Below are 14495 nucleotides of genomic sequence, written 5' to 3'. Positions count from 1 at the left end.
ATTTTAACTGTTTGAACAGACATTAGTTGTCGGAATAGTAAAATGTATGGACTACCTACGGTGAGGGCATTACACAGATGGTTTTGGATTGGTGGGCAGAGTTTTGCTTCTTGAGGAATGCATGCTTTGCATATGCCTCTGTACTCCAAACTCAAATTCCCTCCATCAATATTTGAAAGAGTGTATTTTCTTTTCAATTTCACATAATCAAAATATAGGAATTAAACTACTAATTTTTTAAAAGCAGGGAAACATGTGTTCGTTTTAGGATAAATTTTGATAATTGTCCCTGAACTTATCTAGTTGTAACATTACAATCCCTCAACTTAAAAATGCAACATAAAACCCTATCAACTTTCAAATTTTACACAGTAAAATCCCTCTAACCTCTAATTATCAGTTTTTCAATTAGACGCTGGCCTAGACAGTTTTAGAATGAAGCTTAGTCAGTGTTTTTCTTTTTTCTCTCAATCCATGTGTAAATTAAATCATTTTTCTCTCTATAGACAGAATAATTTTTCATGCATAAAGAGAATAATTTTACACTTTGTATAAGAGAGGAGAGAGAAATGTTGACTAAGTGTCATGCGAGAACTATTCACATCTAAAGGAAAAATCAGTAATTGATAGTAAAAAGAATTTTACTGTGCAAAATTTGAAAATTTAGGGAGTTTTATATTACATTTTAAAATTAAAGAACTGTAGTGTTACAATTATATAAGTTCAGGGATAATTGTTGAAATTTATCCATTAGTTTCAATGTAATCTAAGTATGAAAAAGTAATTTAATTACTTTTAAGGATAATTTGGTTATTTCTTAAACAATTAATGGAAAATTAGATGAAATAACTTTCAATTTGACAAAATTAAAATACATGGACTAAACTATTGATTTTTAAAAATAAAGAGATATATGTGCTTTTTTTTATTTGTAGAAAGATTGAGAGGGCCAATATTTAAACCTGACGTCTATTAGGTGAATAACATATCATTAACCACTAAATCAAGTTAAGCTACGAACGTATGTGATCATTTTAATATAACTCAATAACTAAAAAATAATTTATCACATTTATCATGATTATGATAACTTCTTACGCCTTGAAAGAGGTACTCTAAATCATGGAAGTTCTTCTCTCTATCCCTTCCCAGCTCTCCCTAAATGGTAGAACTCCTGATAAGCTACGCTGAACAACTATGTTGGACAGCTGCTTTCCTTGGTCATCAATCACTTATAACTCTCTATCATATGTACATATCCCATCCCATCCCATCACATGTTTAACAATTCCAGTCACTGAAACAATTATAACACATCTATGTTGCCCCTCTAAGACTAAAAATTTCTAGCTCAACGCGGATTGCATCCTGCAAATTACAAAGCCAAGCCCATCTGAAGTCCTTGATATGGTACTTCCTCCAACTGACATGGAATGAATGCAGTTCCTCATCATCTTTCTGAACTACCGAGGATGAAACACAGGTTCTATCATTCATGACCAAAACCATTAATTATTTAATGTTCAAAACTTGTTAAGATTATTTGACCAAAGTAAGACATTCTTGTTAAATACCAAAATTTTCAACCTAGCCAATATTTTCAACTGTATCATGTAAAAGGCAAAAAGCTTAAGCACTCTGCAAAACTTCCTCACCTATCAGCAACATAAATCATAATATTCTAGCAAAATCTTTTATCATCACTAACAAATATCAGTCAAGCAAAGAGACATCCCAGAAAGGAATATTACAAATTTTCACCTGCATTTTATTCACAACAAAAAATGCTTTCCAATGCCCCCGGATTTTGCTCTTCACATTTGGTTTCAAAACAACCTATCACACTCCGCATAACCACAGGTGAAAAAGGGGGGGCCAGGATGTACATGTCACAAAAATCTCCTTTAAAAGTACCAAATATCAAAATGTATCAACAAAACAAAAATAAGTAATCTCAACCAACTCCGAATTAATCATGCGATGGTTCTGAAGAAGCCTGCGAGGAGTGTGGTGGTGGAGAACTGGCCTGCTCAGGTTGATCATCAGCAATCTTTGTATTTGCATTTGAATTTTGACGTTTGTTGCTTGCACCATCAGGATTCCGGACCCAACCAGGAAATTTTGATGATAGAGAGACAGGACTTTCAGCTGAAAGAGCTGGTGCTGACATTCTTGGATGAGTTAAGAGAGAGGAATCAAATATAGATACAGGCTGCAGGTTCAAACTGTAGCTATAAGGATATCCAGGGGAAGGATGATCAAATCTGCAAGTTGGACCAAATTTGCAGAGTCCATACATACTGTAGTTTGAACAGACAGGTTGTGCCTGCATTTAAAAGAGCAACAAATCATGGCAAAATCATTCACTAATTTCCAATCAAGAATAGATATAGTATGAATATTTAAATAGTTGACCAAGAAGGAACGAATGCTGATGTAATCATAACAGGAATAAAATTACAAGAAACAGTAATGTTTACCCTTTCCCTATCATCATTGAAAATAATTCTCATGGGCATTTGAGACACCTGGATCATATGTGCACTGCATGCACAGTGGCCTAGCATGTGTCTCACACAATCCAAATACCAATAGTTGCACTCTGGCAATTGCCATTAGTAATTCTTTCATTATACATAGGATAAATTTTGACAACTGTCCCTAAACTTATCTAGTTGTAGCATTACAGTTCCTAAACTTAAAAATATAACATAAAACCCTATCAACTTTCAAATTTTGTACAGTAAAATCCCTCTAACCTCCAATTACCGATTTTTCAGTTAGATGCTGATCTGGACAGTTATAGCATAGAGCTTAAAAAGTATTTTTCTTTTTTCTTTCAAGCCATGTGCAAATTGAATCATTCTTCTCTCTATAGATAGAATAATTTTTTATGTGTAGAGAGAATAATTTTACACTTTGCATGAGAGATAAGAGAGACACGTTGACTAAGCGCCATGCGGAAGCTATTTATATTAGTTTCTAACTGAAAATTCAATAATTGAAAGTCAGAGGGATTTTACTGTGCAAAATTTGAAAGTTTAGGAGGTTTTATGTTACATTTTAAAGTTGAAGGACTGTAGTGTTACAACTATATAAGTTCAGGGACAGTTGTTGAAATTTATCCATCATACATAATATGTTCAAGTAAATTCTGAAACTAGTGTGCAAACCACGGAACGTCACTGAACACAAAATAAATCTGAAACTTACAGGTCTTGAGGGAAGACCAGGTGGGCCAACAGAATTTGTTGCTAGTTGCGCAATTCTTTCTTTAGGGTGATGGTACTTGCAGTCAGATCCGTATTTGCAGGTCCCAGTGTTCATAAAATACCGACATTCTGGTTGATCAGGTCTCTCAGGAAGATGGGAGGTGGTTGTTGATAGCAAATGAATTTGCCCACTAGATCCTGACTCACCTTGATCCCTGGAGTTGTAAACAAGACTGGATCCGAGAACACTGGCAGAAGACAAGGGGCTCAAGTTTCCCTGATTGACAAATAAGAGCATGACGTTGGGGGGGAAGGCCTTTGCCAACAAAATGTAATTAAAAAAAATGCTACAAAAATGAAAGTTAAAAAAAATCAAATAATAAATAATAAAAGAAGTTCCAATCAAACGATTTCTTGTATGTGTAGTCAACATTGCCAGATGACACTATATGTGTGCATGCCTGGAATCATACGTAAAATGTAACTGCATCAACTTACAATTTTTTATTAAGATGCTAATGCAAACAAGGAAAGGAAATTTGAGAAAATTTTCCACTTAATTATTAATTTTTATTATTTAGATGTTCTAGAAAATTTTATTACTTGAGTTTTATTTCGAGTTTTTAAATTTACAGATATTAGGTGTTCTAGAAATATTTCCCCAATCCTGTTTGATTTAGGTTTTCTAATTTTTAATTGCTTTGATGCCTACACAAAACATCCTAGTTAGCAATTGGAACTTGGCCATTATTGAATGATTGATCGAAACTTTAGTTTTTAAAAAGTGCTTCTCTTGTTTTCTGTTTTCTCTTTCCCTAATTCTATATCACATGTAAGTAATTTACCAAGCATGGTACCACCAATCACCAGATAATGCATTACCTCATTTTTACATAATTAAAATACTTACCTTCTGTTGCTACTTACCAACTGAAAGAAGTTAAATTCAATAAATAGAAAGCATATCAACTTTCCAAGTCCTTTGTACTTTTAGGATTACATTCGTTCTATAAACGACACAATTTGCATTTGACCTTCACCCCAACCACTACACTCCCCCACAACAGAAATTGCCTGGCAAAACCACACATCTTGAAAGAGGCCATATTGATGTAGGATATCAATGTGTCAATAAATAACTTTCTTCACAATACAAGGACAACTTAAAGCTGAAGCACCTAAACAGCAAGCTTATTTATGGAAATAGATTTTGGGTTTGCATTGTCCAGTAAGAAGCACCCAAAAGGTTCAATCATTACACCCTAACAACAGCAGTCTCCTAACAAAGTCATGTCCTTAGCATAGCAAGAACCTAAAAATGCAATCATACAGACCCATAAAACAGAAATGTGAAGGTCAAACAACAGTAAGGGGAATAATTTTTACTGATTTCAAACACATTACGTAATTGTCTCCATAATAATTATTTGTCTGAAATTTCCACAAATTAAGAGCATCCAACCACCAATTCACTCATCTTAAATTCCACAGTTGACTTAAATTCAATCAAAAGACTACAGGTGTTTGTGTGTGCATGTGTGTTCTGGTACTTGAAGAGAATTTAAGTTTATCATGAATAAATCCCACTCACAATGTCAATCAACTTTAGTGAAAGGATAATACAACCATGAATCATCCCTACAAGCACATCACATTTATGTAAATTCAACTGACTATTTATGGAAAAAACAAAACTTTAGAGATCATTTACTTACCACATAGGTGTTCCAGCCTTGTGCTGAAACGACACCCTGAGAAGGAGAAAGAACAACAGGCATATATGCCTGTGGACCTTGTAGATGAGGGCCAGACGCATATGGTGCTCTTGGTAATGACCAAGTTGGAAGCCCACCCACATAAGGCAGACCTGATGAAGGCACAATTGATGATCCCATAGGCCCAGAGCCAGCAGGTCCAGTCAAAGGCAACCCAGCTCCAAGTGGTACAGGCTGGGGATGGTGGAATTTACATGCAACTCCAAATTTACATGATCCAGTCCGCATGTAATAAGGACACGACTTTTCATCCTGGAAATTAAATAATAAAAGTTGTAATGGTCTGCAGCATCTAATGCATTTTGGCAAAACCAAGGGGGTGAATAAATTTAAAGTATTATTAGATACAATGGGTAGTAAGCACCTGGCGCATAGGAAGACCTAGAATGTTAAATGAAACTGGCCCTGCACCATTTCTGTCCCTTGGATGATGATATTTACATGTTGAACCATATTTGCAGGTCCCTGTCTTTAAATAGTACTGCAATGAATTTCAAACTATTAGAAGATCAAACCAGATCAAAAGAAAGGTTTGATCATATGTTATACTTTCTTATTTACCTAGAATTTAGGAGGTTACAGAGGTTAGCATACATACAAACTGTTCAAGCAAAGCTACATGACATTAGCTATCACTGGTTTCTCAATTAGCCAACTGGCTAACCATTGGCAGAGGATACATCATACATGAATATCAAACCGAAAAGGTCACATTTGATACAAGTTTCATCTAATCTAGTTTACTAAACCATAGATAACTGGTTACTGATTAAAAAAGTTATATCTAAACCAATATATGAATCTCATATCTTTCTTGGTACCTCAACACAAAGGTTTATATCAAGCCACCTGAATAGACTAAACTGGAATTAGAAAAACATGACTAAATAATCATAACAAACTGCAATGACCTAAAAAGCTGAATATTGTCACACTCCTTAAAAACTTCATTTAACTAAAATCCTTTATATTTATCTGTTGCCGCAACTGTTCCTCTCAAATAACTAATTATGGTTCAATGTCATAACATATTCTTGCGGCAAAAATGCATTATAATAACAAAAGCCATACATTTAATCCTAATATAGAATATCAGATAGAATAATTTTCAATTAGAAACTTGAATTGCCAAAAATAAAAAGTTTTGTGCTCACCAATCACTTGTTGGAAAAAAAATTATTGCATTACCTTCAGAAAATTCATTATAGAAGCAACATGTCAAAATGTAATAATTGGAGTACCTTCTAAACAATACTCAAACCAAGAGACCAAGCTAGACCCTCTTTTGCAGGGACAAAAAGACAGGAATTGGAGATAACAATTTTCTATGATATTCATAATTGCCATCCTACAGAGTGCAATCATACAGCAGAAGAATTATGTATGATTCTGCTCTATGCAAGACAAGGTTGTTGACGTCATTGACAATGGTAAATGGAATCAGCCAGCAGCTGGCAAGAGAAGACTATTTATTTCACTTCCAAGTACTTTCAAGTGATTTATCCTAGTCAAGATGAGCAGGAATTGGTGATTTGGACTGTGAATTCCAAAATAATTTTCTATGGTTAATTAATCCAGGGGAAAAACATACAAGATAACAGGGAAAGCCATTTGGTCTATGTCAAAATGGTTCTTGCCTCAGATTCTTCAATGCACTTTTATAGCACCATCCATGATTGGCATGATCCTACTATCTCATCTATATTTTAAAGGCAATTCAAAAACCAAAGATAGATCTCTAGTGGAAGTTTTGCTAAAACAGTTAGGAAATATATTTTACAGAACTGATAGTGCTGTGATAGACTGAAAGGGGGAACTTGGGCAGCAGCATCTCAAAGGTAATAACTTTGCCGTCATATTGTTCAACTAGTCTAGAGTGCTTATATCTACAGGTAGCAAGTATAGAAAGCAAGGTTGGGATGATAGAGGCTGAATGCCAGAGCTGAAATTCACAAAGATACATGTGCAATAAGGGCATGTTGTTGTTTGCTTGTTGCTAGTTATGCTAATAAGTTTTTGTGGTTTTGCATGTTCTATTCCTGTACTTGTTCCGGTTCAGGATTGAGTTTGATTATCAGCCTCAATAAACAGGTAACCTAACGAGATATTGTAAGCAACTTATACAAGGATTGCCCCATCATTTTTTTCCCTCATCTCATCTCTTGAATGACTTCACTAGTCCAAATAAAGAAATGAACCTCTGAGTTAATTCAAATAAAATCTCCAATAACATAATTCAACAAACATAACCAGACAAACAAACATAATATATTGCTGTTATGGTAAAATTTCTGTCATCATCTATTACAAAACTCAAGTAGGACAATATTTTACAGCAAAGAATAGAAAAGAACTTGCCCCACAATCAGGTTGTCCAACTCTTTCTGGAAGTTCTTCTATAAATTGAGTACCCTGTACACATAATAACTTGATAAGAAAATTAAACTCTTAAGCCCAAGCAAAAAAAAAAGGGAAAATATCAACATCAAGCAGATCCCACAGAATACACATTATTGTAAACCAATCACTTGAAAGCACACAAAGCATTATAAAGCAACACACTATAAATGCAGCGAGAAAGTAAGAACTTAAGTAAAAAAATTTTATCACCTGTGCAGCAGGAGGATGATTAAAACGACAGTTACTTCCATAACCACATAATCCAGTCCTTAGATAATAGACACAATCTGGTTGACCAGGGCGATCTGGGTATGCACTTGATGGAGCCATACCACCTTGTTCCTGATTATCGTGGATTTTCAACCTCCAAATTGCATCTGCAATATGCAAATAAAGCTCAAACAAATCAAGTTCTAACTTCTTAAGGCCTGCATAGCCATCATGTAATTGACCAAAGCAAAAAACCACATTTTAGCAAACATCAGAAAAGTTCTAAAAACAACTCAATTCAACAGAACAGAAAACAGATCATAAAATTCGATTGCAACAACAAAGCAGAAACCCCACAAGCATTTATACCCACTGCAAAGGTAAACATAGAAGCTCTCAAAACCAAAAACCCACATGCGACAAGCACATACCAAGCAAGAAAGAGCTACGGCACTGAATTCAGACATGTCTCTTCAACGACCAAAACTCTCAAAACCAGAAACCCAAAAATCATCATAAGGGATTGCAAATACGCAAAATTCAAACAATTTTAATCAAGCAGCAAGAATAATATGACATTCATCACAAACAAAACAAATTATTAAAAACAAAATTAAATTAACAACACCACCTAACCTTCTAAAAAAATCTAAGCATTTAACAACAATATGCATTGTCATGTTTGATAATAATAACAAACCAATAAACTATGATCATCTAATTCAATAATCACTGAATTAAACATACTCCCAAATATTATTAAAAAAACAAAACAAAAAAAAAGCAGATCTTATCTGCTCTAAACAAAAAATAGCTGAAAAATACGTTGGTACCTTCAATATTATCAGGAGATTGATTTGGCAAAGCATTGCTCTTAACCTGCCTATTTTTGTTGTTATTATTACTATTATCTGGCATCGGTAACACAAAATTCCTATAAAATAACTAGTCTCGATTTCTTCTTCTTCTGCTTCTTCTTCTCTGTTTACCTTCGAATAAACAATCAAACCACACAAGACCAAAATCAACTAATCAAAGCAAGAAAAACAAAAACTTAAAAAAATACAAAAAAAAAAAGGGTATGATTTAAAATGGGAAAATTTCAAAAACAAAAATAAAAAAGAAGAAAGAAAAGATGTGATCAAAGGTAGTTTCGGTGAAATTGAAGAGATGAAAAAAGCTCAAGAAAGCAATGCTGAATAGGTAAGTTATGAAGGAATCAATGGCAAAATCGTAGAAATATATTCCAAATTGATTAAATTCCCCTCCTTTTCTCTCTGTCCTATACTCATCATAATTTTTCTTTTTCTTTTTCCTTTTCCCGGACTGAGAAGGAAGTATATGAGAGGGCAATTTCGGATCTCTGTGAATGTGTGTGAAACGAAAAATAAATTATATACAAAAAGAAAATCATTTTAAATTTCGAAATTACAATACTGTCACTGAAGCTTGCCTTGCAATTAATTTCCGTTAATAACTGTATTATGAAAAATTAAGAACGCTAAATTACTTTCTTCTCGCTTGACAAAGTTGACTGAATAGCCCTCTTGCGTGAGAAATTTCTTCTGAGATTTTACAATGTAGTCCCTAAAATATGACAAAAATTACAATTTAATCTATTTATTTTTATAAGAAATAAATTAAACCATGAGATATATTTTTATTAACAAATAGTATTTCTATTAAAACTCACAGTCAGTGAAACGAAAATTGAAGCAATCAATTCAAATAAAAAATTTTAGTAGATTTTAACATAAGAACTATTTTGTTAATGATATATTTTTTTATAGAAAATAGAAATTTTAAACTGTAATTTTTGTCATATTTTAAAAGTTAAACTACAAATTACATTTTTTTTTTCTCTTTCTATCCCATAGTTTAAGAAAACATAGTTAATATAGTTAAAGTAATAAATTATATTCATTATTTTTTTAATATATTCTTCACTCATGTTAGACATACGGAGACTCCAGTTAAACAAATAGAGCACATTAGGTTAGAGGATAAAAAGAAAAAAAGAATTAGATCTAAATTGATTTGGAGGAGAGTAGTACAATATGACTTAGAAGCATTACACATTTTTGAGGATTTAACTCAAAATCGTTCAGAGTGGAAAAAGCAAATCCATATAGCCGACCTCAAATTTTTGAGATAAAGGTTGAGTTGAGTTGAGTTGAGTTGAGTATTCTTCACTCATGTTACTTCATTAAAAATTAAATATCTAATATTATTAAATTATTTTTATAACTACTGAATTTTACTTTTTTAATATATATAAAATATAGACATATTTATAAGTTAATATATAAATAGTAAGTAAAGTGACTTATACTATTTCTATATATTTTTAATCTATCGTTCAAAGTTCGTATACTATAATTAAAAAATCAATAAAATCACATAATTTATAATAAAATTTTTATTAATTTAACTAACTTACTCTTTATCTCATATAATTAAGAAAGAAATAAAGGTAATAAAATGAGTTATAAAAATTTATAAAAATAATTATTGTGTTAAAAAAATTAATTAATATACTTTAATCTTTTTAAAATTAATTATTTTTATTAAAAAAAATTAATATTAATAATTTAAATAATAATTTAGAGGAGTGTGCAGTTTCAAAGCAAATAGTACATCAAATTAAAATTAAACAGGATTAGTCTAATACAAGTGGAACCAAATTACAAGTTACAACCAGAAACGATAAAGGAGCGTAAACTTCATGGAAAGATCAGATGTGTATCCAGGGGTATTTACGTCATTGCACTCGTCTTAAATGCACGCTGGTGGAGGGAGGCGTGAGTACCACGGCATGCAATTTTGGTTATTGAAGTGGGCAAAGGTAAAAGAAACTAAGAAATAAAAATAAAAAAACAAGACGTCACCGTCACAGCGCGCGAACTTGAGGGGGCAACTGTGAGATGTGGGCCATTAGATTTGAATTCTCTGTGGGACCCATGTAAAATTCCCCTTATTGTGCTTATTGAAATGACAGTACTAACCCCTAAGACGGTTGTCCCGATCGGAATAGAAGTTGGGGGCATTTATGTCATTGAAGATGTTAAAGGGCGCGAAATCGCTAAATGGGAAAAGAAAATATCTATATTTTGTACGTTTATTTTGTTTTATTTTTATTTAAAAAATTTATTATTTATTTCGTAAATTTTGATTAACATAGTCTCTTATTTATATTTTTATTAAAATTAAAACTTTTTCATTCATTATTATTATTACGAGTTTAAGTAAAAAATAAATATATTTTTTATTTAATTAAAAAAATTTATTATTTAATTTTTGAAATTTAATAAATATTATGATATGCTTCATGTATGCTAAAAATTAAACGATATAATTCCTCATATATGTTTCTTATCAATTAAATTAATTATTATTAAATAAATTATTTTATTTAGTTCTATAAAAAAATTAAAAAAAAATTTAATGAGAACAAAGTTAATAAAAAAATAAATAAATTGTAATAATTATCAAATAAATAAATAAATTGTTCTTAATTAATAAAAAGAATATTCATTTTTTCATTTAAAATGATGATAATATTAGAGAAAATTTTCTCCTATTTTGATGAAAATATAAGTAATAAATAAAAATTTTTAATTTTTAAAATATAAAAATTAAATTATAATATCAGTCAAAATTCAAATATCAAATAATAAAATATCCTTTTATTTTATATAATTTTGCAGTATGATATGATTTTTTGTATTTTTTTATGTAATATTTATTAAAAAAAGGAAAAAAAATTATTTTTGTTTAATTTTTTTTAATCTATTTAACGTTTGAGAGATAAGAAAAGGAGCAGAAGAGAATATGAAAAGAGAGACAAAGAGAACAAACAAAGAGAGCGAGTAGATAAATATGTTGAGAGAGAGAGAGAGATGAATGGAGTATAATTTATATTATTTTGTTCATTTAATCTCTTACTGATAGAATTTTGTGTCTAATTTATTCTATTAATGAAATCAAATCTGAGAGATACCATTGTTTCAGATTATAAATAAGTAAATTTTAATTTAATTATCTAGTTTATAGAACAAAATTGCAAAAACAAGAGAATCAATTTTTTATGAAATAATAATAATAATAAATAAATAAAGGAATGGAAAATATTAGCACTATCAAAAATACCTTCTATAATTTATCAATGAAATACAAAAGAGAAAATTTAATTGGTTATTAAAAAATAATTTATTATAAATTTTTATTATTTAAATTATTTTTAAAATTTATATAAATTTTAAATTCTTAATTCTATTTATACTTAAATTCTATTTAGCTTCTGTTGAATGAATTTTTTTTTTATTACAAATTAAAATAGATAAAAATACTTCTAAATTTTTATGTTATTTATAATATTAAAAGATTTATAATATTAAAAAAATATAGTTAACAAAAAATAAAAATAATAAAACTTACTGAAAAGAAGTTTTTTCACTGGATATAATCATGATTAATTAAAAAAGATAAGATTGTATTATTACAGTGAAAATTTAAAAAGAAAAACTTCTTTTCTTTTTTCTTGTCATATAATTTTTATTTTTTTAATTTAATTAGAGTTTACATATATTAAAATAATTATAACATATTTATTTATGTAACACCCCTGATTTTTTATATATTATTATTGGGCTTCGTGTAGGTATCCTCAATTCGCGGAAATTCGACAGTTGTCCGGATCTGTGAATTTCTGGCCAGACAGACCAGCTACCAGAAAAGTCTCCGAATTGGATCGAGGTTTTGGCTACCCCACCATTGTCAGGCATCCCGAGCGCGTTCCCGAAGTCGGAATCGGCAAAGGTAAACCCGAACCTTTCTTTTTCGTAATTTTCTAGTGCTTAAATAGGATTGAAAATCCATAAAATATTCGTGGTAGCTTAGAAAATTACGATTCTTTTTGCAATAGCTTAGTAATATTTCTAAGGACCGCGGGGCAGAGTTTTATAATTTTTAGAGCTTATTTGAGCAGTTTTTGCAAAAATGATCAATAATAAGGACTAAATTGAAATTTTGCGTATTGTGATGGGTGATTGATTTGATGGGCCCAGGAGGGGCTGTGTGATATGATTGAACTGTTGATATATGGATTGTGAATATAGAAGTGCGTTTTTTAGCCCTTTTGCAGGTTGGGTAGGTCCTAGGTACAGGGGAGACTCTGCCGGATTTTCGGCACGACTTAGGACGTACTTGATCTTTTTCTTTGTTTGTATTGAGTCAAATTTATTAAATAGATGTAATGTAATTGTCAGGTGAGCCGGGACAGCCTTCTTCCTCCGCCCAGCCGCCACAGTAATTTGTCGTCAAGTTTGTGAGTAAAATATTAATTTTAATTGTAATTTCGATATTATTATATGTTCAGCATGCCCATGCATCACTTATATGCATATATTTATGTAGTTAAACTCTAGGCACGAATTATGTTGCATTCATAACTGTTAATGTGCCATGAATATTGTTGTGGTAATTTGGAGCAGTGTGCGTGCGTTGGCGTGCGTGTGATGTGGTGTGGACTATGGATAGGACGGGGTAGTCACGGCTTGAGTAATTCGCTGGGACCCGATCCTTCGAGGGGTAGTCACGGCTTGAGTAATTCGCTGGGACCCTCGATTTGGTTATTAAGTGGAAGTCCGAGCTTGAGTAATTCGCTGGCACCAGGTTGGATTTAAGAGAGCTGTATAGGGGATCAGCTCCCATATGTTATGATTGATACTACAGGGTGTGTGAGTGCTCCAAATTTCCTTTTTGATGTTATGATGTGAAAATGATGTGGATGTTGCATTTCACTCTACAGGGTGCATTAGTTTTAGATAGTTATAGAGATTATGGTTAAAATTGATATTTTACTCTCTGAGTCGAACGCTCACTCCTGTTCAAAAATTTTTACAGGCCGCAGGAGGATATTTTATTCTGGGTTAACCTGCTTTTATACTTCGCAGGTTGTTTATCGATATTTGTGTAATTTTATTTACTCCTAGAATTTCCGCATGTGTTAGCAGTAATTATTTGAATTTGGTCTGTAATATTATTATCATGTTGGACCTGTAAACTTAATATTTTAAGTCTGTTTTGATGGATTGGATGAGGGAGCTGAGCTCCCATTTATTATTATGTTGATGAGTATGTGGAGGGTGAGATGAGCTCCCCAATGGATTGTTTATTGTGTTTACAGGTCGGGTGAGTCAAAAACTCCCCGTTGGTAAGTCCATTTTATGGCCGGACTCTGTCCGTTTGTTTTCTTGAAATTGGGCCCAAATGGGCCTCAGCATTGGGTAAATGAACAGTTAGGCTTACTACGGGCCTCGGGGGCTTTAGGCTGGCCCAGGTCCTAGTGCCGGTCCGGCCCATAGGTTGGGTCGTGACAAATGTGGTATCAGAGCTTAGGCTCCCCATTCATAGGGAAAAAGTATCTAAGTGTTGGGAAGAGTCGACGAGGAGTCACATGCGGAGTATAGGATTACATTTCGTCTTTTCTGTAATTCTTTGTTTCTAGATTCTACGTTATACCTCGGAAATATAAGATTACCTCGCTTAGTGTCTTGATTTTCGTGGAGTACATGTAAATGTGAAATAGAGTTAGTAGACATGTGAGATCTATCATGAGGATACGTACTCCAAGAAATGTTATATTTTTGTCGGTATGGGTTTAAATGGTGTGCCCATTTCTGTAAGACACGAGTACATAAAAGTGAGTCTTAAAAATACAGTTGCCCTAGATAAGGATGAGGATACCACTCTTGGCGGTCATCGGTAGATGACCCGTCGAGAATAAGTTTGTGATAATAGAAGATTCGGAGAGATAAGAAATTAGGAGACCTAGTCCGCCGGGGCGTATCGTAGTAACTATACAATATTCTCGATGTCCGCTCTGTAAGCAGATTAC

At 32.2% G+C, this 14495-nt stretch overlaps 1 protein-coding gene and 1 long non-coding RNA gene across 2 annotated transcripts; one reads left to right on the top strand and one right to left on the bottom strand.

The window, feature by feature from the left end:
- Positions 1–1679: 1679 nt before the first annotated feature.
- LOC110631550 (zinc finger CCCH domain-containing protein 3) lies at positions 1680–8964 on the bottom strand. Its single transcript, XM_021779421.2, has 7 exons — positions 8431–8964; positions 7598–7764; positions 7346–7399; positions 5352–5468; positions 4928–5239; positions 3214–3489; positions 1680–2326 (listed from the first exon to the last, which is right to left on the bottom strand). Exons 1-7 carry the CDS (start codon positions 8513–8515, stop codon positions 1970–1972), a joined length of 1368 nt encoding a protein of 455 aa, XP_021635113.1. The 5' UTR covers positions 8516–8964; the 3' UTR covers positions 1680–1969.
- A 3679-nt stretch (positions 8965–12643) lies between these two features.
- Positions 12644–13723, top strand: LOC131169498 (uncharacterized). The gene is made up of 2 exons (XR_009140437.1): positions 12644–12923; positions 13502–13723. It is a non-coding gene; the product is annotated as an uncharacterized LOC131169498 (long non-coding RNA).
- Positions 13724–14495: the final 772 nt, after the last annotated feature.

Source organism: Hevea brasiliensis, chromosome 10 (genome assembly GCF_030052815.1).
Source record: "Hevea brasiliensis isolate MT/VB/25A 57/8 chromosome 10, ASM3005281v1, whole genome shotgun sequence".
In the NCBI taxonomy this organism is placed as follows: Eukaryota; Viridiplantae; Streptophyta; class Magnoliopsida; order Malpighiales; family Euphorbiaceae; genus Hevea; species Hevea brasiliensis.
This window is presented reverse-complemented; position numbering and strand designations above follow the sequence as displayed.